Source organism: Poeciliopsis prolifica, unplaced genomic scaffold, assembly GCF_027474105.1.
Source record: "Poeciliopsis prolifica strain line A6 unplaced genomic scaffold, Auburn_PproV2 SCAFFOLD019, whole genome shotgun sequence".
NCBI classification, from domain to species: Eukaryota; Metazoa; Chordata; class Actinopteri; order Cyprinodontiformes; family Poeciliidae; genus Poeciliopsis; species Poeciliopsis prolifica.
In genome coordinates, this window is record NW_026562394.1 from 2,559,843 (window position 1) to 2,587,193 (window position 27,351).

At 40.7% G+C, this 27,351-nt stretch overlaps 1 protein-coding gene across 2 annotated transcripts; it reads left to right on the plus strand.

Annotated features, from left to right (window-relative positions):
- The first annotated feature begins 614 nt into the window (after window positions 1-614).
- LOC129368748 (voltage-gated potassium channel subunit beta-3) lies at window positions 615-27,351 on the plus strand. Of its 2 annotated transcripts, none has more exons than XM_055043851.1 (14): window positions 615-1,260; window positions 20,756-20,799; window positions 20,879-20,916; window positions 21,075-21,154; window positions 21,336-21,380; window positions 21,797-21,841; window positions 21,920-21,963; window positions 23,137-23,223; window positions 23,308-23,393; window positions 23,473-23,593; window positions 23,688-23,782; window positions 23,897-24,017; window positions 24,749-24,837; window positions 25,992-27,351. In XM_055043851.1, the coding sequence occupies exons 1-14, from the start codon at window positions 965-967 to the stop codon at window positions 26,079-26,081; spliced, it is 1,281 nt and encodes a 426-aa protein (XP_054899826.1). In that variant the 5' UTR covers window positions 615-964; the 3' UTR covers window positions 26,082-27,351. The 2 variants fall into 2 exon arrangements, with proteins under 2 accessions (XP_054899826.1, XP_054899825.1); XM_055043850.1 differs by lacking the exon at window positions 615-1,260 and adding an exon at window positions 4,992-6,542.

Below are 27,351 nucleotides of genomic sequence, written 5' to 3' on the forward strand. Positions count from 1 at the left end.
TATGGGACAATAATAACATGAAAATGTCTTTTAGAAGGCTTGTTTTGACTGAATCTAAATGTCAAAGTGACGTCGAAAAGTGATGTGTACGTGCGTTTCCATACGCCTCCCTCTTCTTGTCTGTTGTTTGTCATTATTTCTATTCTCTTTAATTTTGCTGAGGCAGATCTTTTCCTCCGAACAGGACGCTTTGAAATCCGAAATTCCTTTCTGCCCTCTAGCAGTGAAAGCGTCCCACATTCTCTGCGCCTTTAAAGTCTGTGTGAGGTTTGGGTTTCACACGGGTTTCCACTGGCCTCCAGTCCATAACTCGGCATTTGAGAGGATGCCACGTCCACTGGCTTTGCTGGCAGCATGAAGCGTTGGCTGTGATGACACGGGCAGATTAAGGGATAGTGTGTGCAAAAAAAAAAGGAAAAAAAAATCTCAGTGTTTCATATGTGCAGCAAAGGTCAGCGACCCCGGGCCCTCCCAGCCTCCATCTGATTTTACAGTAACCACAGAAATACAGACACACCCAGGCGCTCTTAATCTGAACAAATGTAAGCTCGCAAATCCCTTCAATGTCCCTCCTTTGAGAGATAAAGAGAGAAAGGTCCTGATTACGTTCCCCTTCATTTTACTCAGAAAAGCTCCTCAAATCAGCAGGAGTGTGACTGTTTGCTGCTGTCTGACACTTCAGGACTGGCTTTGGTTTATTTTGGATACAAACTTCACAAAGGAGGAATCATTGTGTTTTGATATACTCCAAGAGCTTTAAGATGTCGTTTTTTTAGTAATTTTGATGCCAGACTTCCTCGGACTGGACGCTTCAGATCTCCAAGAGACTCTCAAAAATAGCACTGCCTTGTTGTTTTCTTTTCAAACTCAGAGGTAGATGGAAGCAGGTAAAGAAGTAAGCAGAGCAGAGGCAGAAGAGCAGTTTTAATCAGTTCGACTCTGGTAGCCCGGATCTGGATTGACGATGTTCGCCAGCCGCGGTGCCAGCGGAGGAGGCAAAGGGGGCAAATACTCCGTGGAGGATCTCTATGGCATCAGCAAGAAGCCCAAGGCATCCGCTTCTTCAACCAGCATCGTCGCCAAGACTGGAACCAGGAGCAGCAAGACCGCAGAGCACAAGAGCGAGTCGGAGGCCTTAGCGTCCCAGATCCTGGAGGCAGCCCACCGGCTGGTGGAGCGACGGCGACTGGAGCTGTTCCTCAGGGAGTGTGGCCTGTCCCTGGCTGAGTGTGAGGCTGAGCGCTCGGCTATGCCATACAGGTGAGAGGGACAAGTACTGAGACATTAATGTTGCAATGAGTGGAAAAAAGCAACCACATTTGCAGATTTATTTTTTCTCTCTCTCTCTCTTTATTGGTGACCTAGAAAGAAATGTTTGATGTGGCTTGAGAGCAGAGAGGCCACTCAGTAAATGTGGCTGAAACCACAGAAGATTCTGGCTGCTGTGGATCGCTAATGGGACTTGCGCATGAGTCAATGTCTAATTTTGACCTCCAACGACGGCCACAAGGGGTCGATATCATCGGTGCAGAAGTTCATTGTTAATGATGCGTGTGTGTTGGGCAGCAGCAGACGGGGATTAGTTTGTTGCTCAGATTAAATGGGATGTGAAAGCCTGCAGGTCTGTGTCACCCTGGAATGAAAAACAAGATTAGAAGATACAGATCCACAGCAGCCGGGCGTTGGTACCTCACTGGTGTGGTTTGCTTACATTGCGTTGCAAAACTATTCACATTCTGTTAAATGTTTCTCCATTTTGCCAAGTCAGTTTACGTCTACTTGTCTTTTGAGGCACGTCTCTAACAATTTTGCACATCTAAAGACTGAATTGCTCTTAACTTTACATTGTTCTACATTGTAGTCTTTGCTGTCATTACTTTTATTGTTAATCTTGTTCTTTATATATTGTTTTTAATACTTTACAAACTTTTTTGGGAAACTTTAAATCTGTTGCTGTTGTTTCACCTGAGTTTCTCCTCTGAGGGACAATCAGGTCTGTTTCTATTCTATTCTTTCATTTTAACTCAGATGGACAGTGGCTGTTTTCATCGATGTCGCTGCAAATTCCCAATTAATTTAACCCTGTACTTTGACTGGGTCATTCTAACTGCTAATCTCTGGATCAAGGTGTACCTCCACCTCCAGCTCTCAAGTCTGACAATAGTCTGGGGAACAGCTTCCCTTTTCCCCAGCTGAACAAAAACCTTCCCAGAGCATGATGCTGCCTCTACTGTGCTTCAAATTGGGCAAAGGTAATTGGTTCCACAAGATTTTATTTCAGGATTTCAGCATAAAGGGGGACTGAACACAAATCCAACTACATTTTTTAGTTGCATAAATCCATTTCCTTCTGTCTCAGAATTATGCTCTGCTGTTTGTCAGACAATTGCAGAAAATCCCAATAAAGATAAAACGAGGTTTTTGATTGCATCATGACAATTGTAATATGTAATATGACCGAAGGAGCAAGACGGTGGATGCCAGCAGCTGTAATGAGCTTCCTCTGCAGTATTCAGCCATAGAGACGATGAAGAGCTTCGTCATCCTCAGGGAGCTCAGAGCAAACCTGCTGCTCCTCTCAAAGGAGTCAGATGAAGAAGTTTAAATATCAGAGGAAGTTTAAATATCTGAGGAACTGGCCTCCAAGGTACCCATCCTTTGAGTTTTACATTTTATAGTAAAACTCATGTCACAATCCAGCTGTAACACTTGGAAACCTGTCATGTCACCTCTAGGTGGCAGTGTTAGACATGGTTGACAACAACACACGGGAACAATTCATTTTAAATCTTTAAAATAAGCAGTGATCCCTTATATTTTTTATATTTGTTTTCTCTTTACTCTCGGTTTATTCAAGATGGATGAGGCATCAAATAGTATGAAAGATTATTTTTATTTCTGTTCTGAATCATAACAACAGAAAGGTGAGTCCTTTTTAAAGAAAAACACAAGACAGATGCTGATTATTATCCTCAATTCAGAAAACCTACATTTTAAACCAACACGTCTTAATGCATCATTTCATCTTTGAAAGTTGGACATTTTCATAAATATAAAGCATAATTTACTGTCCTTTATATGGATCAGTTAATGATCAATAAAACTACCAGGGAGGCTTAAAAGGTGCGATTTATTTTTAGGCTGATCAGAAAAGCTGTACAGGAAATTTGTCTCTCACATCATACAATTTCTATTTTTAAACAGAGGCTGTCAACCCTTAAATGAAAAACAGAGCTGGAGAATGTGATTGGTTCAGGTTGTTTCCGCCTGCGAATGAGAAACAGCCTCACCTTTCAGGTCGGCCTTTCATCTCTCATTGAGACTTTGAAGTTCCTGGAGAATAAGAGTTAAAAAAAAACACCTTTGCAATGAGCTCTGATGCTGAGACACATGCATACATGCATTCATAATTCACATTTGTCCACATTACTAAACCCTAAACTGCATGTTTCAAACTCAAGGCCCGTGGGCGAAATCTGCACCACCACGGCTGTTAATGTGGTCCTATAAAAACATAACAGGTAACAGTTGTGTGGTTAAATATTTCATCTGTCAAATCAAATCAGGTTCTGCTTGCCAAATTACAGCTATTAATAAATAATTGAAGTACTCATTGAATATGTAGAAAGCTATACTATTTCTATTTTGTGAAATATATGCATTATTTGAACAGCTTAGATAGTTTTATTTGTACATTTTGCCATGACTGACTCTTTGAGGACTTTTATGATTTTGTTGTGGCTCTAAATAAAAACGAAGTCGACACCCCTGCTGTAAGCCATGCATTTTTCTGCATATAGATAATGCATATCTATGGATAAAATGTTTTTCACAGACTATGTGCCAAATATATTTTCTCTCAAATGCAGATCAACAACCTTAAAATTGACAAAATGATCAATCAATCAGACTTTATTTATTGATCCCTTTTGGGTGAAACGTTGTAAATTAATTACAATTTATTGCGATATCCTCCAGAAATCAACCCTGTTGTTATTGCTCTATGAAGTGATTGAAAGAAGAAGCAAAGACAAGGTCAATGTGATGATGAAGGTTCTAGGTGATTATTTGACCTTTTAACAGATGCAACAATCGTTGAACCGTTTACTTTTTCCAAAACCATCATAATGTGAGATCTGTACACCTGGAAACCTGCACATCCCAGCTTCTACATGTCCTCACATGAGCCAATCAGTGTCCTACATCCAGCTGACAATCTGCTCTGGGGATACAAACTGATTTAAAACAAGAATTCACCACATGGAGGAACTAATGAATGCAGGACTGACATTTTTCCCCAAGGACTTAGCAATCGAGGTTTTAAACACAGACTCAGGGGGACCACTTCCACTCTGGGCAGCTAATAACCCATCGGCTGGAGATTAATTTGATGATACACACATGTGAAGCTTAGACAGTGCACCTCAAATAAAGCCTTCATAAAGTTAGCTTCTACTGCAATATAATAACTTCCTAGAGAAAAATGTATGTAATCTTCAAACTGCAAAATCATTCCATGTACCACAAATGGCCTGCGGACCTCATTTTGGACATCTTCTATCTTTACTCCAAGCCTTAAATTGGGGCGCACAAAATATGAACTGTAGGAGTACCAGTAATTATGAAATGAACTGAAACCTCAGAGAAAAAAAAACTTGTTAAAAACAATAAATTTTTAATTGATCAATTTTTACTTGACCAATTGGTTTTTCTTACATTTATTAGGCGTGAGATTGTTCTACCATGACAAGATTATTGATTGAATCCAACAATGTTCCTGCTGTTTGGGTGTGGCAGAAAAAATAAAAACAGGGAGCCACGTGTGGAAAAACCAAGAGAGCAAAAAAAAAAAAAAAGATAAAAAAAACCCCCCAGAACAATTAATGTCATGTCAGGTCCTTTGGGGCGAACCATTAATTTGGCTCCTGGATGTGAAGAAAGAAGTGTTGTCACAGCAGCAGCGACACAGATTGTGATGAAAAATGTAGAGAGTCCATCCGGGAGGAGAGACAGAGACTGAGAGACAGAGACTGAGAGAGAGCAGCACAGAGTTACCCACCAAACCGTCACAGCGCTTCTGTGTCGTGAACATTTAGGCGCTTCTGCAAACGGAAGAAAAGGCTCTGATTCTGGACTGACAGGAGAAACTGAAGGAGAGTCTAGAGGCGGGATCGACGCCTTAAAAAGCCGCCTGCTGCAGCTGATTTTTTTATTTTGGAGGAGGTGTGTGCGTGTGTGTGTGCGTGTGTTTGTGTGTGTGGGGAGGCCAGTATGCCGGCATTTTTTTCTCATCCGTGCGCCGTGAGATCCTGCCGCCACGCAGGAACCCCCCACTGCAGCCGGTATATGAGCAACTTGATGCGCTAAAGGTAACGCCGCTGAATTTTGCTGCCGATTTTCTTTCCTTGCATCAATTTGGTCCTGCGTGAAGCGATGAGGATGACGAGGATGATGAGGATGATGCTGCTGCATCGGCGGGCTTTGACTGGGTGAATCCTGGACGGGACTCTCCTCCTTCTCTCCACCTTCGCGATGTAAATTGGAGCCTTTAAACTCTCATTTTTCTCCCCTCCCCAGCTCTGCGTTAATTCCAGTGACAACAATAAAACGATGCCTTTTTTTGACGCTTGGAGTGAGGATGCCAGTGGCTGTGATTGTGTCTCTCCTGCTGCGGCAGCTCCTCGGCTCAAGACAGACTCAAGTAGCCTTAGCTGAAGAGAAAAACAGCAAGGGAGCAAGTGCTGTATCACCCAACACAAGCCAAAGGAGCCGGTGCATGTATGTGGGGAAGGGCATCCATCACGGCACAGCACAGGGGCTTCCTAGGAGCTGCCACATCCCCACATTCGTCTGAGGACTGCTGAGAGACTACAACCCCCTCCTGATGGTTGTTGGAGGGCAGCCCCGATGCATCTTGTGCGTGTGAAAACTCTCAGAGTCCGCCTTTGCCAGCTCTGCATCAACAGAAAGGAGACAGAGCAGACGGTAACTCGGTGTGTGTCATGTTAGAGGCTGGACTCTTGCCTGCTCGCACCAGCTCTCTGCCAAAAGCTCTGACCTGCCCTGTCTGAGCCCTTTGTATGAGCATCTCTGCACTGCCACAACAGAACCAGTGGTTTGTAGACATTACTGACCATTTTGCTCCGCTCCTCGTGCTCCTCCAACAACAATAACAGAAAAAGGCCCCTGCGTCTCTGACTGTCAGTGCAGGACAGAGCAGAGGTCAGGATGCAGGTCTCCTTCGCATGCACTGAGCACAACCTGAAGAGCCGCAGTGAGGACCGGCTCTGTGGCCTTCGCACCGCACCACCTCCAGGAGGAAGCAGTGGAGGAGGCGGTGGAGGAGGAGGAGGAGGTGGCGGAAGTGGATCGGGAGGAGGTAGCAGCGGAGGAGGGGGAGGAAGTGGCGGACAGGGGGGTAACGGTAACTACGTCTCCCAAGGCTCGGTGAAGAACAGGGAGGGCTCCGGGTCCCGGCAGACTCCACAGGGCCATGCCCACATGAAGGAGGCCATCGGGCGGCACACCAACATGAAGTACAGGTGAGTATGGGCCACAGGAGCAGAGCAGAGGAGGCTGGGTCTGGACAGGGATTGGCTTTGACCTGACAGCTCTGTAATGACCACCACTCAGAATATCTCTGTCTAGTCTTCCTTAAGAGTTCATCTCTAAATCGGCGGGTTGCTGGTTCAATTCCCACTCTGTCCACCTCTGTCAGATGGTAGCTGTGGCTACTATCCAGTAGCTCACCACCGTCAGTGTGTGAATGACTGAATGCAGTCCTAAGTGCTTTCAAGTCCTCTCTGCTTGATAAAGTGCCACACAAATCCAGAACATTTGCCATCTGTGAGTCCATCCATCAGTACTTTACACATCGACTCTCCTGACCAAACCCAGTCAGCTAAAGCAGCCTAATTTAAATATTCCACTTTTATCAGTAAAAGAATTGTGAGCATCGTCTGTTTCCCAAGAAGAATCATCAAAAGGGTAATGTTGGAAAACTGTCTTTAATGGAGAGGCCCTGTTTTCACTGATGTTCATATCTGAATTATAACTATTGACACATTCACAAGAGATGACTGGAAGGGTTGCCAGTGTTTTCTCAGCCAAACTACATCTACTTTAGTTTATTCATATTGGTTGATTCTGTATCGCTCTGCTTCGTAAGCTGTAAGCCAACCGTTTTTGGTTTCTTTCTCTTTTTCCTATCAAAATATGTGGCTATTTCATAAATACAAAAAAGCTTTCAGACACCAAACTCAAGGTTGTGAAGTGATGAACACCCTGGAAAGGTCACTGGTCAATCACCAGGCAACAAAGAGACACGCAGGACAAACATCCATCCAAGCACCTAATCACAAAACAATTTGGAGACACCAAATAACTCAACACTCTTGTTTTTGGATTCTGGGACCTTTTTGGCTGCGAAGCAACAGAGCTATAAACCAATCATAAATGTTGTTTAAAAAGTCCTTCTCCTCCACTTCCAATCTGACTGAGTTGGCTAATTTGCAAGTTGGTATGGTTTGTGCAACAGGACTGCAACTGTTTCCTGTGTGTTTTCTGTGTGTTTCCTGAGTGTTTTCTGAGTTTCCTGTGTTTTCTGTGTGTTTCCTGAGTGTTTTCTGTGTGTTTCCTGTGTGTTTTCTGTGTGTTTCCTGAGTGTTTTCTGTGTGTTTCCTGTGTGTTTTCTGTGTGTTTCCTGTGTGTTTCCTGTGTGTTTTCTGTGTGTTTTCTGTGTGTTTTCTGTGTGTTTCCTGAGTGTTTTCTGTGTGTTTCCTGTGTTTTCTGTGTGTTTCCTGTGTGTTTCCTGAGTGTTTTCTGTGTGTTTTCTGTGTGTTTCCTGTGTGTTTCCTGAGTGTTTTCTGTGTGTTTCCTGAGTGTTTTCTGTGTGTTTCCTGTGTGTTTTCTGTGTGTTTCCTGTGTTTTCTGTGTGTTTCCTGTGTTTTCTGTGTGTTTCCTGAGTGTTTTCTGTGTGTTTCCTGTGTGTTTCCTGTGTGTTTTGTGTGTGTTTCCTGTGTGTTTTGTGTGTGTTTCCTGTGTGTTTTGTGTGTGTTTCCTGTGTGTTTTGTGTGTGTTTCCTGAGTGTTTTCTGTGTGTTTTGTGTGTGTTTCCTGTGTGTTTCCTGTGTGTTTTGTGTGTGTTTCCTGTGTGTTTCCTGTGTGTTTCCTGTATGTTTTCTGTACGTTTTCTGTGTGTTTCCTGTGTGTTTTCTGTGTGTTTCCTGTGTGTTTCCCGTGTGTTTCCTGTGTGTTTCCTGTGTTTTCTGTGTGTTTTCTGTGTGTTTCCTGTGTGTTTCCCGTGTGTTTCCTGTGTGTTTCCCGTGTGTTTCCCGTGTGTTTCCTGTGTGTTTTCTGTGTGTTTCCTGTGTGTTTCCCGTGTGTTTCCTGTGTGTTTCCCATGTGTTTCCCGTGTGTTTCCTGTGTGTTTTCTGTGTGTTTCCTGTGTGTTTCCCGTGTGTTTCCTGTGTGTTTCCCGTGTGTTTCCTGTGTGTTTCCCGTGTGTTTCCTGTGTGTTTCCTGTGTTTTCTGTGTGTTTCCTGACTCTAAAGATTGAGTGAAAATCAGGATCTGGTGGACTGATCAAACTGGCAGTCAGTAAATGCTTTGCAGTTTCAAACCCTGAAACTTTACACAGTTTCACATCCATTACCATATATATTTTTTTCAGATAAAGCCCCACCCCCAAGAAAATAAGTGAACATAATTATTTATTTATTAGTAGGTGATATGTAGCACATTTAATATCTAAACCAAGTCAAATGTGATTTTTGTTGCAGATTTTTTTTTCCTGAAATATGATTCCAGTCATCTCACATCCACATTACTTAGCTTCAAACTTCAAACAAAATAAGTTTTAAAATAGATGCTGTTTTTTTGTTGTCTTTGAACCAAACCTGAACAAAAATACTAATGTCCCACGAATAGATAAATTGATTTGTCTTTATTCCTAAAATGAAGACAAATGTTATTTCCTAAAATAAACCAAAATAAGTCAGTTTTGGTTGTAGGAGGAGATTTTTTTTCATTTTGTCTTGGTGCTGAATTCCTGATTTTAAGTTGCTTTCTGTGTGGCTGTGAATGTTTCCTAGTTTAGTAAGTGACATATTAATTTCCAAATACACTTTCTACAACAACTCACACAATGAAGTAGTGCAACCAACATATTTCTCTCAAAAACAAGGCAAACTCCAAAACCAATTGGATTAATATAGTTTAAATCCCAGTAAAAGACGACATAAAATGTGGCATTAAGAAGACAGACCATATTTAAGATGTTTAAAAGTCTGAAATCTAATTATTTTTCTTTTAAGACATTTCTTAGACCCTGTTCCAACCAAATCTCAATAAGCTCAAGCCTTTTTGTTTCCATTTTGATCCGTCTTTTTGCTCAGGTGAGCATGAGGTGAAATGTAACCAATTTGCCTCTGATTACCTGCAAGCACCACCTACAATATATCCATTAGCTGGATGAGAAGCAGCTCTCAAAGTGAGCACTTTTTCTAACGTTAAAATATGACATGAAAACGTAGAAATGCTTATGCTGATGGACGTAAAAGCATAATCCACAGCAAACAGCCCTCTTGACTTAATGCAGATCTCAGCCTGGCCTCTTGCTGCAGATTAATACAAATCCTTACAGCAGTAACAGCTTTCTGCAGCATCTCTCCGGGTCACTCAGCTTCGAAAGCATTCCTTTCTTATAAAACAGCATCTCAACTGAGCGTCGTCTGCACAGAAAACCTTGGTTGCAAAATCTAGCTCTGAGTCATGAAGGAGGAACGAAATTCTGACGAGATAAACAGCTGGGAAAGCCTCGTTCGTGTCTGATTCGGTTCAGTTTGACGGATTTGAGCCTTCGCCGCGACATGAACAGCAGCTCATGCAGTTTTGACTCTTAAAGGGGTGTAAGACCCATTCGCACGGACGAGCATCCAAAAAACCCCAAGCATGCAGTTTGTCACAGAACCCAGTTCACGTGTTTCGTTTAGTTTGACTGGATCAGTCAGTAACTCGGAGGAGAGTTTTAATGACCTGTTTTTCTAGTAATCAGGTTGATTGAATTCCTGCCATTCTCTTCAGGCAATTTGGTTCATTTAATTGGATGCTTAAAAAGGGAATGAGGCTCAAAACAAAACTGGGATATCTCCTTTAGCGGCTCGTCCTTTTTAGAACTGCACTCGCACTTCTGATGTCGTCAGATTATTCTGCGCGTTCTGCTTTCTTCAAAGGAGTGTCACTAATAGGGAGCGCAGCGGCACAATAAGTCTATACAGCATATGGACAGCGAGGGTTGCCATTGGCAACTCCCCAGGCACTGCCTTTAGTTTTTTCTTTTCTCCTCTCTTATTCTCTCTAATCAGCGAGCGTGGCTGTCGTTCTTATCAGCACTCCTTGCGACTGAGCCCGGCCTTAGCTCCAGCATCATCAGGCTGTATTCTGGACGGGGTGGATATTAAAGTCTCCTCGAGGAAGAGCACACTAACATGTCCGCGCACTGCTCAGATGAGAGTTTATTTCCGAGCCGATCTGGGAGGGCAGCATGACACTGATTGAAGCCAAACGAGTGCTGCACGAGAGCAGAAGTGAACAGTTGGTAGTGAATTTTGATCTAATCCCATTTTCCAGATGGCTCACGTCTTTGCCTCCACTCACCCTGTTTGACTACATGTTTTCTAAGCCACTTCCTACATCTGATTAAACTCACCACTCGTCACTCACCGGCAGGTGACAGACGACGGCCCCTGCTGTCTGTCGTTACTCCCATGAATCCCTTGCAGCCCTTGACTCCAGATTTCTCACTGTGAAATCCAGCATTCTGGTGTTTCTCTGCGTCTGTGTGTTCAAGTCTTCTTGTGACGTTCTTGAGTCAGATTCCTCACAGGGAAACTGGGCTGGACCTTATTTTTCCACCTGCAGCAGTGGATTGAAGACATATTCATAAGTCTTAAACTTTTTCACATTTTGCCAGATTATGACCACAAAAGTTTGTGTGTTTTTTAGGGCTTTTTTCCATTTCCATGACAGCTTTTTAAAGGTCACTAAGACACTATAAACTCTTAACGTCCATGGTGTATAGATTGGAGTTGGTTTTGATCAGATTTAATCTCTAGATTTAAAGATATCTAGGAAGATATCAACTCATCCTAGCATTGTTGCAGAATCTTTTACTTTTTTTAAGAAAACAAAAACATTTGTTGCTCACTTCTGCTAGTAATGCCCGTTTTAACGTCTTTTCCCGTCTGTAAATTGCCGATATGCAGAATAGCCTGTTGTGCCGCGGTTCCAAACAGATGTTGGTGAGTTAATGGCTGCCGGGCAAATCGTCGCAGCAGCAGTCATCTGCATGCCTTTACATTAATGCAGGAGAAAAACACAGAGTTTATGCGAGTAGCGAAGCATTCAGCATTAAAACACGCAAAGAAAAAATTAAAGTCAAACGTAATTCAAGCGTAAATAATGTTGGAAAGAACTTTAGAAAAGATTAAAAGACAGACAGTCAGACATCCTGTCGAAGTGTGAGGTCTTTGCCTTCCGTGCAGCAAAATCTGCTCAGAGTTTCTCAAATGAATATTTTAGTATTTTTGAATAATCTGCCTCCAAGCGGTCTGTCACAATGTAACACGTTCTGACATTTTAACCTTCAGTTCTTTGGAAAAAGCATTCATGACCCTGGAACTTTTCGCACTTACAAACTCAGCAATTTTTATTTGAACTTTTAATGATTAGACCAAACAAACACTAAAGAGTGCATTAAAATGTTGCTGCCGATTGTCCTTCACCAAGTGTTGGTGTTATCACGGCTGCAAGTCTTTTTGTGTCAAAATGAGAGGCTCTGTTCACAAAAACATGACATGGAGGAAGTGATAAACTTCTTCCAGCTTCATCTTGCTACAAAGTCTTTTGAAACCTCTACCAAGTTTCTTCCAGATATTTCTTATATTTAGATTTGTCTATCAAACCTGAGGGGAATCATCTCCACAGCATGATTCTGCCACCACCGTGTGTCACAATGAGACGGTTGAAGTGGAATGTTGCTTTCCTACCACAAACCATTTTAGATGTAGGCAAAAAAGTTTAATTATTGTCATATCTGACTAGAGCACCTTTGATTAAATGTCTCCAGTGTCTTTGGGAATGCATAACTAATTAGGCTATAACTTTATGACTTGGGTTTCATGACGGTAATGAAGTCTATACAGAAAAGCTTTAGGATGCAGGTTTAAATTATACACAGGTGAAATGTATAGACTTCTGAATTTAGGTCATTTCTGAAGTTGTTTTTTATTTAGGGGTGATTATATAACTTTTCTATTTGAAAAGTTAAATGTTGAAAACAACAGACATTTTTGTTTACTGCATTAGGAACGAGTGATGGAGTTACAATATCTCATCTATTTCACCTTTATATATTCAGTTTCATCTGGCAGTTGATCATCACTAAAGTAAAATTTGATAAATTTTCTACAAAATAGCTTTAAAAAAATTGTTTTTCCTTCCTTTTTTGCCACAATCATATTAAAACGAGGACAGAAATGTCCTGAAATGTCACTTGCATTGCATAAAGTACATGTGAACTGTTCGTATTAGTTAAAATATGTCACTGGAGTAGCAACATATATACGTAAAAGTGTTTTTCTTTAAGTGATTGTAACACAGTTCAAGCAAGACTCATTTATTTGTCTATAATGGTAACCTAATAAATCCCAAGCACTCGTAAAAACAACAACAAAAAATACCAGATTAATTTCATACATTAGAGTCGCCATCATCATCATTATAAATTCAATTGTAATTAAGCAATCTGGCCTCGTATTGTTCCAGTGATTAATAATCAGAGGGAAACAAATGCTTCGTGTGGCTCACAGATCACAGAGTGCAGCTGCTGGAGCTCTGACCTTCAGCTCTCCTCTCTCTTCCAGTCTCTGGGTTTTTGTAGCCGCGTTTCCAGTTGGATGAACAGATTAGTGACTCACCATGAGGGCCAGCATGTCTCAGGCGAAGCCCCCACTGTATCTTAACTTGCTTCATTTCAGCTTGGCACGTGATCAAAAAGGGACCCGACTTATGAGACGTTTTGCTTTTTTTTTTTCTGACCACTTATTTTGTCACCTGCAGTTAAATCCTAATCCCAATCCTGAAATTGCTCATTTTAAATCATTTACCCGAGCAGTGCTTTGATTAGCTGTACTTTAAGAAGTTCAGCAGCTTGCGTACTTGAAGAAGTCCATAAAAGCAAATAACTTAATCCCCTCAAAATGTGAGGTGACCTCTGGGTCAGCGCTGTTTGACGAGGGATGGATTTGTCAATAATTAACTGCTGATGGCTGCAGTCGTCAGCAGGGCTGCTCTGGACCGCCACCTTCATAATCAGAGCCAGCAAATACTCATCACTTTCACTCAATTAGCAGGTTTGTCAAAGTCAGACATGGATGTTTTCCTCCGTCCGATTGGGCTCAGACAGAGATTTAGAAATTAAGTTTAACATTTTATTCATCAGCTTAACCTTGAACATGTTGTAGACGACTGCTGTCGGTTTCATAAAGACATTTTAAAAAGTTCATATTTGCATCTGAAGCTGAAGGTTGTGGCTTAAAAACTGTATTTCACTTGGACTCAAGTGACATTTTTTCTAGTTCAAGGTTGGAAAAATAAACAGGAAGGACTCCTGCAGTCACAGCTCCACATTAGAAAGTCATTATTCTTACCTTAGAATCCAATATGGCTGACAAATATTTAAAACGCAGCAAACACTGTACTGATTCATCCTTTATTTGTATTTGCTATAGTTTACATTTCATTTACAGTTAGCTATCATTTACAGTTAGCTATTAAATATATTAATTTGATGGAGTTAGCATCGTTTGTAGCTAACGTTTTAGCCTGTTTCTCTTATGTGTGGCTGCATATTGTTCGTAGCATTTAACTTTTTTGTCCCAAGTAATATTTTTAGACCCAAGAGCCACCCAACAAGCACCAACTTAAAGACTATTTTCCTGTTGAAGGCTTATATTCATAACTTACACTTATTTTAAGTCACAGACTGACAGCAACTGGATGGTGCTTTGCACTTTGTGGCCTTTTTAAAACGATAATCAGACGGGAAGGACAGAGAGAAGTGAGGATAAGGACAGGAGTCGAACTCAGGATTTGGCACCCGCCCTAATCATTGCCATCAATTATTCCACTTAATGACGCGTCCATCATTTATTTAGCAGACAGTTTGCCATGTCCAAATTACAGAGCTTTAGTTTGGTGCAGAGACTGTAAGCAGAAAGCAAGTCAGAAACTCCAAACATTCCATTAAATCCACAAACGTCTGATTGAGAATTAAGAAATGGGAGGACCAGAACCTAGCAAACCATCGGAGGATGTTGGATGACTTCAAGCTGGATATCCATGGAACAAATTCCTCAAACATCTCACAACTGAAAGAGAGGAAGAACAACCTTTTCCCCAGAGACCGACAGATTGTGATGAGAGAAAGCTCTCTCTGAAGTTAGTCCAATGAAAAAGGAGTAAGACCAGCTAACAGGACTCCATCATCTTTTTAGGGCTGAAACGATTCCTGGAATGATTTGAGTACCTCGATTATTAAAATTCCTCCAGGAAAATCAATCTGTGGAAACATTTTCCTCTTGAGAACCTTAAACAAAGTCTGATTTCAACCTGACTTCAAACTCCTCAAAATAAACACAGAGTTTAAAATAACACGAATCCAAAGCAGCAGAACTGTTTAAATCACCGAGGGTGAAGTAAACAACAGAAGTGAAGGATAAACTTTACTCCACTGGCTATTTTTCATCATTTTTAATTCATTGAGTCGTCATTTATGAGGTAGCCGTTCAGGGAAAATGACACGCCAATGTATTCATCTTCCTCTGTCTGGCAAAAATCAAACAGCAGCGCAGGGTGGTGACCTTTTCACACAATCAATTTTATTAACTCTTCGACTTGAGGATATGACTCTGAAATTGACTCGATGTTCTCACCCCATCTTCAGCCAGGGACGGAGCCACACATGCATTTATTAATATGCATTTTTTTGAAAGGTCTATTACCATAAAAATATCTCCCAATGCCAGGCGGCTTTGATGAATGTATTCTGAGCTGAGAGGAGTCACGACGACCGAGAAAATGTTATGGTTACTGTAGAGTCGGAGGAGGGCAGCTGAGATTGTGTGTCTATGCCTGCATGCAAGGAAAAGTGAGCGATTTTTGGCCTTTTTCCCACTTGCTTCACTCTCAGCATGTGTATTTTATAAATAGTGCAGACCTACTTGTACAACTGTTTTTTGTACATCTCAGAATAAAATATCTTCACATTACACGCAAAAAAACGAGTGTTCAGCCAAGCAGTTTATAAATAGCGTGAGTTTTAAACAAAACCCTTGTGTCAGAATTAAACAGTCTAGTCCAGCCAATAAAATAAGTCGCCACAGAATCTGCTAAAGAACAGAAGAACTGTTTATTTTTGACGCTGCTTTGTGTCAAAACAGAATATTACTGTTTAGGAATTGTGTTATTAATTATATTGTATGGCTGGGTAGATAGATGGATGTATTATACCAACACATAATGGTGCATAATTCTGAAAAACAAGGATTTTTATTTAAAACCAGACTTTATCTAAGGTGTTACTGCACATGTGCATATGATATCTACTTTTTCAATCTAAATGCTCGGGGTGTAGATTTAGAATCCAGTGTCAAGTTTTTTAATCCCACCAACAAATATCTAATTTCTCTGTTAACCTGCCCACCAATTTTCGTGTTTTTATGTTGAATGTAAGTGCAAATTATTTGAAAGAAATTCACGTATTTCTTGACTTTTCTAAGGAAATTATGCAGCTTGTTAAACTAAAATACTCTACGCACAATATTACTTTAAAACAGTGGTTGACATTTTCAAAGCAGCCAATACAGGACTTGTTTTTATCCTGTGATTAAATTACATTAATAGATTCCAAGGTTCTGTGTTGAATGATATATCTGAGAATTGGTTTGAAAGGGGCCTGAATTCAAATGCATGCCACGCCTTTTTCAGATAGTTCTGATTTTCTACCACTCCAAAGTATCTTCACATAAAATCCACGAATAAATAAAGTGAAGTTTTGCGGCTGTGGTGTGACAAAATGTGGAGAAGTCCAAATTCAGAATCAACCGAGGCGATGTCTCCCCTCCTCCCATCTCTGAGTGGAGCCAATAAGTTTGAAAATCAAGAACAGGTGGCAAAAATATATATAAAAAAAAAACATTCAGGATGTGAGAGAAAAAATCTAATTTTGGGCGAACTGACCCCTTAGAGCTTGGAACACAGTGTTATTAAAAGACAACAGACTCTCCACCATCTTCCCACAGCAAGTGTTCAGAAAATGCTCATACAAGCACCAACACACACACACACACACAGTTGTTATTAATATCTAGATGTGCTTCCCTCTGGAGAAAAGCCTGCTCAGCATGTGTGTGGCATTTTATGACAACTGCAACGGCGGAAAAAAATCTCCATCATCGGCATCTAACCGTCTGTATCCAGCACCTTCCTTCTGTCTGGGGTGAGAACTAAGAGTAAATGTCAGCACAGGTTAAAATGCTGACTACACCATGACAACGCACCTGGATGTGTGTGTGTGTGTGTGTTTGTGTGTGTATGTGTGTGTGTATTTAGGTGTGTGTGTTTGTGTGTATGTGTGTGTGTGTGTGGGGGTGTGTGTGTGTGTGTGTGTGCGTGCGTGTGTGTGTGTGTGTGTGCGTGCGTGCGTGCGTGCGTGTGTGTGTGTGCTTCCTTTTCTCTTATTAACAATTTATGCAAGGAAGATCCAGGTCTTTGTAATCATCTTATTTGGAGATTATGATTCATGGCAGCAGAAAGCAGAAATGAATGAATGAACACAGGAGGAGAATGCAGGAAGCCACACTTTCAGAGGCCACAGTGAAGCATCTGTGTGCCCTGCTCACGAGTGCATTCATGCGTGTCCACATGTAGCTCTGTCCCTGCGTTCCAGCACAATTCCCACTCAGCGTGAACGTTCACAACTGTCAGGATTGTGTAAGGATGTTGTCTGTGTTTTTTTTTTGTTTTGTTTTTTTTGGTTTGGTTTTCTGCTTTTTCAAAATATGGGCTGAGCAGTCTGCTGACGTGTGTGCGAATGTGTGCTCTGGCGATACAGTGGAAGAGGCATGACGGAGGTGGCGAGAGGAAAGGAGTGAGCATGTGTCTCTCCAGACTCTCTGATAGTAATTCAGCAGACTGCAGCATTGCAGAGAGCTGTGGAGTTAAGAGTGGGAGGAGGAGGAGGAAGAGGAGTGTGGTTGCATGGGTGCATGCGTGTGTCAGTGTGTGTGTGTGTGTGTGTGTGTGTGTGTGTAGGGGGGAAGGCGGTGGAGGGGTTAGCTGTCACACACAGGAACAATGACGTCCTCCGCTGCCCAGAAACAAACACACAAAATAAGATTTTATGGAACATAGCAATCAAGACAGTTCGGCCAGTTCTGCACGCCATTGCATTCTGCTCCCGGCAACAATGCAATAACTCGCAACGCTCTGCAAAACATGCCACACACTCGCATCACGCACTCCCATCCTTAACGGGCGTATTGGATGTAAGCGTACAGACAAAAGAGAGACTTGCAGTTGTGTAACGGCTCTCTTGGATGCTTGACATTCTCCTAATGCTGACTCATGTGTTGTTTTTGTGCTTGTCGCACATAATAACCTTTGTGTTTGTCATTGCGGAGCGGTTTGAAGAGGAAAGTATGGAAAAAGGCTGGTGTTGTTATCCGTCGCCTGTGGAAGACATCCTTGGGCTGAATAACAGGCTGTGAAAATGGAACACACCTTCCAGTTTTCCTGAAAGTTTCTCTCAGAACGACTACATGCACATTCAACTTAGAAATTTAGCAACAGGGATATTAATATGAACTTTTAATTATGCATTTGAACAGTTTTTTTTGTCCCCCAACAGTGAAATTATTTCACTGCAAGTGAATTTTGGAAAAAAGAAACAATTTACTCCAGTTTCTCTAACTGATTAAGTGCTAAAACTCTGTTTATTTGGTCCAACAGAACAAAATGTTGTTATAAATGGGCTTCTGACAACATATCTGACTCTTCTAAAAGTTGCAGGACACCAGCCCTCGAGGACTGGAGTCAAAGACCTCTGGGCTAAGGATGATAGTCCTAAACACACATGTAAACTGGTTATGGATGGATATAAACAACTAAACTTGTTCTCTGTAACAGAAAAAGACAGAAAATGCTTCAAATGTATAATTATAAGCCTCAAAGTAACATGACGTTAATTCTGACTGCATGTCAGAATTGATGCTGACGTGTCCGCCGTAAATAAACTATTTGTAGCAAACGAATCCGCTGATTTCCATCAGGAAGAACTGAATGTTTAGCTTAAAACCCATGCAGGCAGGGACAGTGGTTTATTTTACTGGGCTCTCCATGTAGATGATCACATACAAAGAAAGACAGTGATCTCGCATCATGCTGTTACGTGGAAAAAGGAAGAAATGAAGACAGAAAAACTGATTTGAAACAAGTGAAGATATTAATAAATAACTGCTCTGACATCTGCTTTGAAAGAAAAGCCACTTGTTTACATTGACTCCCTCGGTGTGAAAGAAGCAGAGCCAGATCACCATACAAGGATTTAGCGACGCACGAGGCCCACAAATACATTCCCTTCATCAATCACCCCCAACCTTTCACCTGTGCAGTATTTTGACGTGGTTTAATGCAATGGCATAAACACTTTGCATCTGACACCCACACGCTCAGCGCACATACACCGACAAATGCTGCACACGCAAACGCTTACATATGCAGGGGGGATGGCTAAAAATAGTTCAACGTCCAGCATTTAAAAATAGACCGGGACAATAAAAGCGGGACTCGTTTGGTTGTGTCTAAATGCTTTGACAGTCTGTCTGTCTGCATTTGGCCGTTTGTGAGCGGACGCAGGCAGACAGGCAGAGGAGGGGAGGAGATGAAAAGACGAGCAGCGATGAGTTTCACCGCCGCAGTTCTGCTGTCCCTCCAGCTGGCTCCTCGGCTAATTGGGATGGGGGAGAGCGAGCTTAAAGGAGGAGGAACAGGAGCAGAGCAAGCATGAAGCCCACGTCAGCTTCAGCTGCACAGGCTGCTGTTTTAGATGCAGCTCTCTGCCTCTTCCTGCCAAGCCTTCAACACTCTGCTGTCTGGATAATCAGAGGTGGCAGGGTGGGTAATGGACTCCTCTGTAGCTTATGGGGCATTTTGGGTCATTTATAGTAAAGACCAGAGAAGCTTTTAGCAGGAGCTGATCTCCAGCTCCCCCGGAGTGGTTTTACTGACCCACACAACTGTTCACATATAACGAATAAAGGTTGCCTATTCAAAAATAATTAGGCAGAGGTATCCAATTTAACCTCAGGCAGGAGAAACTTTCACTTTAGCTGCGGAGGAAGAGTTCATGCCTTCCATAGAGATAAGATTCAATGCCATGCAAAGGTTGTTACACCTCTTTTCCTCTTTTTGTCACTTTGATACAAAGTATCGCTTAATTGTGACGTTAAACATGCACTAATTATGTAAAATCAACTTTCTGAGGTTTAAGTGATGTTATAATGCTAGTCCCTCATCAAAACCATGACTGGTCTGTTGCTTTCAGCCTTTTGTGTCCCATGGCAACCGCTCAGGGTGCAGAAACGTTTGCTGTCACTGGGCTCCACCCTGTGCTCCATCAGACTAGCAGCAGCAGCAGTTAGCAAACAGCTGGTGAAGCTACGCATCTGCTAAGCTCATCAGCCGATGATAAAAAATGACTTCTCGGTGCGACGCTCCTCAGAACGTCACCAAATGGAGGAACGCTGTTCTGATGACGAGTGTTGGAAAGAGCAGCAGCTTCTTAAAGACACAGAGGCCCAATTAAGAGTTTAATTGCGAATTCAAATTTCTTTTAAGTTATATTTGATATGTAGTCTGGCGGTGGCACAAATAAAGCTTGGTGGCCCACCAGGCTTATAATACGCTGGCGGATAATTTCTTGATTGTGCTGTAAAATGGCACCATGTCCTTGGACAATACACAAAGCCACAACTTTAAAGAAAATGATACAGTTGTCACATTTTTTAATTGTTTTGGTGTTTTCCTCTTCTCTCCTTCATCTAGTGAAGTTTATCAGTCAGTGATAATTGTTCTTTGTGAAGGGAAAATGCCACAGTGAGACGTGGGTTTTACTTTGTTTAGGTCATCTGAGCCTGATTACTGCTTGGATCCTGACTGTGTGAATCCATAAAAACCTTGATTTCTCAGCTCTTCTGTGGATTTGTTTTTGTGCTTCAGATAGTGGTCCAGCTGTCTTGAATAGTTTCCAGGTGTGAATGATGTTTGTCACTGCTGGATACAATCATTTTTTTGGAAGTGGGTGTAGAAACCTTGTCAGATTGATTGGCAACAACATTTGCTTCTCTAAAATTGCTGCTTTTTGGCATCAATTTACCATACCTGAATGCTCAAATGCATTTTTTAAGCAGACAGTCTCACTTTTTGATGATCATTTTTTAAAATAATGTTTAATTTTCTGCACCTGCCTTGATGCTTTATTCGTTACAATAAAATGTGTTAATTTTTTTTCATGCTTTTGGGTGTTGTCATGTTGTTCAGCCGATATATTAAGTTTAGCTTTAAGACGAACAAATGATGGAAGAACTAAATGCCCACTCATGAAATGGTTTGTCACTCTGGGGTGTTTTGTTTCACAGGAACCTGGGGAAGTCCGGCCTTCGTGTTTCCTGCCTCGGGTTAGGTAAGTTGGTATGAAAGCACTGAAAAATTAATCTCTCCTTAAAATCCTCCACACCAACAAGTCGTCTCCTGCTATTCAGGCACCTGGGTGACGTTTGGATCTCAGATCTCTGATGAGGTGAGAGCAGCTCTGCTGTTTTCTGTTCCCACTCCCACCGGTTTTTGTAGAACCAACACATTTATGTAGGGATTTTATTCCTACTTGTATAACTTTCCTGTGCTGCCGTGAATGTTTAGGTTGTCTCCAAAGTTTCCTAATTACTTGCGTTCCCACAGATGGCGGAGAACCTGATGACCGTCGCTTTTGAAAATGGAGTCAACCTGTTTGACACGGCTGAGGTCTACGCATCTGGAAGGTCAGACTCCGTCATCTTTCTCTTCTTCCATATTTTCAGTAATCGATGCATTTATCATTAGGAATGTACCAAGAAAAGTGTTCATCTAAATACAAATAATATGTCGAATTTACAAATGGTTTCACGCAAGCTCGGGATAATAAAAAAAAAAGAGACTAATCTCTGATTTGTTTCTCCACAGAGCGGAAATCACCCTGGGGAACATTATCAAAAAGAAAGGGTGGAGGTGATGTTAATCATTTTCTCTATCTGACTCACATGGATGTAAGATGCCTACAAATGTTTTTGTTGTTGTTATTTTACGTTAAACATTTGCTGATAATCCCTCCTCTAAATGCATCACCTTGGTTTTAAACCCAATCTCAAGGGAAATTTATGCACTTTAAAAAACTATAGAGCTTTGACCTAATGCAAACTATAAAACCATTAGATAAACATTGTACAATATGCGAATAAACTCCCAGATCAGAGCCTTGTTGCTGACTCACCCAAGTTTCACTGCGACATAGCGAACAGAGGGAATATTCCTTTTTAAATTTAAAAACTTTTTATTCCACCTGAAGAGAAGAAATAAGCCAAATTAAAATGTACTCTTTTTTTTAGGTTCTATAGGTGTAAACTCACAGTTGTGTCCTTTTCTAGGCGCTCAAGTTTTGTCATCACAACAAAAATCTACTGGGGAGGCCAGTAAGTCCAACTCTAAGGATTTATTGTCTCTTCAGTGCTTTCCATGTAACCTTATTGTCTGTTTTTATCGCTGTACAGAGCGGAAACAGAGCGAGGACTCTCCCGAAAGCACATTATTGAAGGTAAGACACGTTATGCTCTTAACATTAAAGTATTTTAACCTACAATAATGTTTGAGTCTCTTCTCAGTCTTTTCATTATGCTTAAATTGGAACATGCAGAATAGCAGAGGAGAAATATAAAGCACAGTATATCAGTGTATTAAAATGACAGGGAGTCTAAAAAACAACTTACAGGTAAATTATGAGATGCAAAGAAATGTAATCTAAACAAATAAAAGGAAATTAATGTCTGTCCTCCAGTAGGAAGGAGCTCAATTTTGTTCAAATTGAACGATAAAAAATACATGTGACTTTATTAATCTGCATAATAAGGACAGGGCTCTAATTAATTTCTAAATTAAATCAACATGTTTCTTCTGACTGGACATAGCATAATGTTTTAGGTTAGGTTAGCCTGAATCATGGCTTCATTCCGACAAAACGAGTCTAAAAATTAGGGTGATGGCAAAGTGGCCTTCTGACCTCAAAAGCTTGGATTTCATCAGAGAAATTATCAAAATCGCAATAAAAACACACAAAAAATGAGCAGAAATCATAAGAAATATTGGTAAGGTTCTAGCTAATTTTCAAAAGGCCATTTTTCATTAAATGGTCACAAAAGCAGTTTCCGCGTTAGATTCTCCTACTGCATTGTTTTGTCAGTCTTTTGTGACATGTCTACCTAAATTTCTTAGTTGAATTAAAAAAGCCTCAACATTTTTCTTCAAATGTATTTTTAATAGTGAAAACATAGTAACACATGCTTGATTTTTATTATTACAAAACTGATTAATTTTGGCTAACTACTAGGTTGTACAAAACTGTAAACAAAATACTCTAAATATTAGTGCTTATGCTTTTCAATTGCAGAGAACAATTTTTGGTTTGTTTTTCATTAATTCTGAGACTGTATTCTCTTTAAAATATAGCAACTTGTGTGTCATTCAAAATGTTTTGAATGATGAGATTAATGTTCAACTCAGAGCTTTTCTTCATGAAACTTCCCCTCTTTTCTTCAGTTGTTAACAGTATTACCAAAGATCTATGAGGTCTGTGAACATTACAGCTGCTAACTATTAACCTGTGTGCATTGCTCTTATGTGGTTATCAGCAGCAAATTAAGGCTTTCTCTTAAAACACATCTGTGCCTAATTGAGTCTATCAGTCTAAATGCCTGACCGTTGTTTTTCTCAGGTTTACGAGGATCCTTATCAAGGCTCCAGCTCGATTATGTGGACTTAGTTTTTGCCAATAGAAATGACGTGAACAGCCCGATGGAAGGTGTGTTTTAGAGATATTTGTCAATAAAATGTAGCTTCAAGAGATGTGTTCTTTAATAACCTGGTTAATACTGTGGTTTTCCAGAGATTGTTCGGGCCATGACATTCGTAATAAACCAGGGCATGGCCATGTACTGGGGAACCTCCCGCTGGAGCGCAATGGAGATCATGGTGCACAGTCGATACAGATTCGTTGTTTCCAGCCCTCAGCTCTCCTCTTTGCTCATTCTGGCTCTGTTTCGCTCTCCAGGAAGCGTACTCCGTCGCGCGACAGTTCAACCTGATCCCACCTGTGTGTGAGCAGGCAGAGTATCACTATTTCCAGCGGGACAAAGTTGAGGTGCAGCTTCCTGAACTCTACCACAAGATCGGTGAGGCGTTCACGTTCCTGCAGCTTTGGATGAGTTTAATAAAGGATTTGTTTTGTTTCACTGGGTTTCATTGTTCTCTCTCTCTCTCTCCCAGGTGTGGGGGCGATGACCTGGTCTCCACTTGCTTGTGGATTAATCACAGGGAAGTACAGCGACGGCGTGCCCGAGTGCTCCAGAGCAGCCATGAAGGTCAGTTTGATTTAAGCGGCTCTCGTTGGGGAATAAGCCTGGTTAGGTTTTTCTACCTCAGCAGTTTGCCTATGCAAAAGTCACTGATTTTCCTCAATGTTGCCTCTGCTGAAGGGATACCAGTGGCTGAAGGAGCGGGTGAACAGCGAGGAAGGCAGAAGGCAGCTGGCGAAAATCAAGGAGCTCCATCTACTGGCAGACAGACTGGGCTGCACCGCTGCACAGTTAGCCATAGGTACCATGACGGAGGGTCTGGGTTTATGACCAGAGCATAAAATATGTCCACTTTCATGTCAGTGATGTTTGAGAAGAAAGTCGTGTCTGAAATCTGGTAGATTTTATATGAGGTGCCAAATAACCTTTCTTCAGGTTAGATATGGTCAGAGTTCGGTAAGCAGTTGTTTACTGGGGCAATAAAAGTTATTAGTGTGATCATAATAAGCTGTTGTTTAACTACTCTACTCATCATTTCTTACTTTAATTTGTGAGATATATATATATATATATATATATATATATATTTTTTTTTTTTTTTTTTTTTTTTTTTTTGCATAATCCAACAATCTTAAATGTTTGTCTCTGAAAACATTTCTGGATATTTTTAGATTTTTTTTTCCGCCACTGATCTTCAGAAACTGTCTTGCAAAGATTTGCACTGCATCTATTTAAAGTACACTTTCATCAATTGTTTTTATCTTTGGTAGCGTTTTACTGTGATGTTCCTCACCAGTACATCTCATCTGATGTACTTTGTATATTCCAGTGTTGTTTCTGGAAAGTTGCATCTGCATGTTTTCAGCTGTTTCTTCTTTCCAAAATTCAGCCACATCTCCAAACCTAATGCAAACATCAATTAGGTTTTTCCCATTTTGTGGCCAGTTTTTCCGTCTAGAATGAACAAATTTGGCATTCGAATCCTGCACACTGAAGGAATCAAGACAAGTGCTTTGTGTTTATCTTTTGCAGCTTGGTGTTTGCGCAGTGAGGGTGTCAGCTCTGTGCTTCTGGGTGTTTCTAACACTGACCAGCTACTAGAGAACCTCGGAGCACTCCGGGTAAAATGTTTCTCCTTTTTTCTCCATATTCTTTCTGCTGAGCCTCACAAAAATACCGATGCCTCTTGAATTCTTCTACATTTTGTCACATTATTTTTTGTTTATCCAGGAAAAGCTTTTAGTGGCTGCAAAAGACTTGGGCAGAGCAGGAAAACTATATATATCTTTCTGTATAATTAAAACATAATTACATAATTAATTAGTTTGATTGTCTTATCTATATAAAATGAAACAATGACATGATATACTCACTTATAGACAAAATTGTTGTTTTAGTTTGATATTCATTTCATTAAAACAAAACAATTATATACAATAGAAAAAAATATACAGATCAATAAAATGAAAAGCAACAGAAAGTAAAAACAAAAACAACATCAACTCAAAAGAACAATTTAATTTGTAGGTGCTTTGCTGGTTGTCTGAATTGTTTTGAAAAATGCGTTAATGTCGAAAAATGATTAGAGAAAAGCATCTGAGAAAAATGATACTGTGTATTGAACCAAATGAGTTTTAATTTCTGCTCTGGAGATTATTCAAATGCAGTCGAGGGGCTTTGATGAAACGTTAAAAACACATGTGAATATATTTCACATTTTCTTCTCCAAGAGTGAAATCTCAGACTCTGAAGGAATCTGCCGGTCCAGAAGGTGGAGCAAGAAGCCTGCGCCGGTTCTGAGACAGAAAAGAGGGATTGAAAAATGCAACTTAAGAGCTTAAACCATGAGTTTACCTCAGAGAGAGAGAATTTGTATCAAGAAAAGCTGAATATTTATTCCCTACCAAAAATCCTCTAAGTCCTTTTTTAATTTCATATTTGTTAATTTATTTCTCGAGTAGTGAAATATCCGGTTTGTGTGATTACCAAAAGTTTAATGATTTATCTTTTAGTGACAAATTGATTCTGATGAAAGTAATTGTTTTATTTAATGAGACTGATAGACTTTCTTTCATGTATTAAGCTGGGAACCATTTAATAAGCTAAAATCACTGTTTTATTTTTTTTTTATCTTAATATTTGAAAAAGTTGAAGTCATATGAGCTTCTCTGCAAGCAATGCACATACATATAGACACGGTTGTTTAAACCAAAACTATTACAGAGTGCTATTCAAAGAGACAATTGACAAACTGCCCTGTTTCTTTTTCCCCCAGATTTTATCCCAAATGACTCCGCAGACCATTACTGAGATCGACGCCATGCTGGGAAACAAACCGCACTCGAAGAAAGAGACGCGTGCTTGAAGATTCAAAACAAACAGTGACAGATGACGTTTGATGACAAGAAAACCGTGGGAATTTTCGCTTTTTGCTCTGCTGTATACTCAAATTGCATGTTCTCCGCAACATTATGCTTCCAGTCTGCGCGCATACCCATTTTTGCGCAACAAATCGTATTATGTACAACAACAAAAAAGAAAATTTCTCTGAGCTGTAAAAAGAAAAATGAAAAAGGATCATATATTGCTCACTGTCAATTGTTTGCAGACTTCATAAATGCAAAGTGACAAGCTTCTGCTGTCCACAGGAACTGAGAGACCTTTGCAACTTTCAGCTGCAGTCAAAGCACAGGACATGGCCCAAAGTAGAAAAGAAATCCAACCTTTTTGCTTGAATGCAACATTTCCGGTTAAATGGTGCTTTTACTGGATGTGCGGGTCTGCAGGAGGAGTTGGGCTTGATGTTTAGCCAGCGGCCAGAGAGTCAGAGGTTAGCACTCGTGTGTCTAGATGAACATTTCCCATCATGTGCATGTGACTGGTCTGCAACGCTCACTGCTTTACAGGGTTGGGAACATTGGGTTACTTGTGAAATGAAAAAAATAAAAAAAAATCATCATACTGTCTAGTTTAAGAGAAAAAAAATCTAAAAAAAAATTATCAATCAGCACAAAATTAATCATTTATTTTGGTTAGCAAAAGTCACTTTAAAAAATACTGCAAACAGATATTCTTAGTGGGTGCAGTTTAAGAAGACTTTCCCAGCCCTGCTGCTTTCCCAGAAGTCCTTTTGCCTCCTCTGTTTGTAAACTGTGCGCATGTCCCTTTAAGAGAGAATTAGCCCCAGTCGGGCGTAAATGTGGCATGGCTTTTATGGCTTATGTAGATTTGCAGTGCCCTTGTAAGCCAACGTTTTGTTTTTCTTTTTTTACTCGAATAGTCCTGCAGTTTGATCCAGCACCCTGCTGCCGGGGCCTCGCTTTAAAGAGGCCCAGACCCGGCCATGTCCATCTGACCTTTGACCTATACCCTTTGTATTGTCTTGAACTGTACAGGAAAGTACAGACGAAAAGTGTGGATACTGTAAAGACTGTACAAAAATAAAAGGTTAGCGGTAGCTGAATAGTGGGAAGGCGACAGCTCTGGACACACTGTGGTAAAACTGTACTTTTCCAACCGTAGGAAGAAAATAATAATTTAATATGACACAAAGAGCCCCGGGGTAAGAATTAGCAAATGTATTTTTTTCTTCTTTTTTTTCTTGAAATTTAAAATATATCTTCTCTGCTCAAATT

Excerpts from the sequence above, each read along its gene's own strand:
- LOC129368748 (XM_055043850.1), top strand. The coding sequence starts at position 6,229 with ATGCAGGTCTCCTTCGCATGCACTGAGCACAACCTGAAGAGCCGCAGT. Across the intron at positions 20,800-20,878 it reads TGTTTCCTGCCTCGGGTTAG|GCACCTGGGTGACGTTTGGA; the intron begins GTAAGTTGGTAT and ends CCTGCTATTCAG. Across the intron at positions 21,842-21,919 it reads AAAATCTACTGGGGAGGCCA|AGCGGAAACAGAGCGAGGAC; the intron begins GTAAGTCCAACT and ends ATCGCTGTACAG.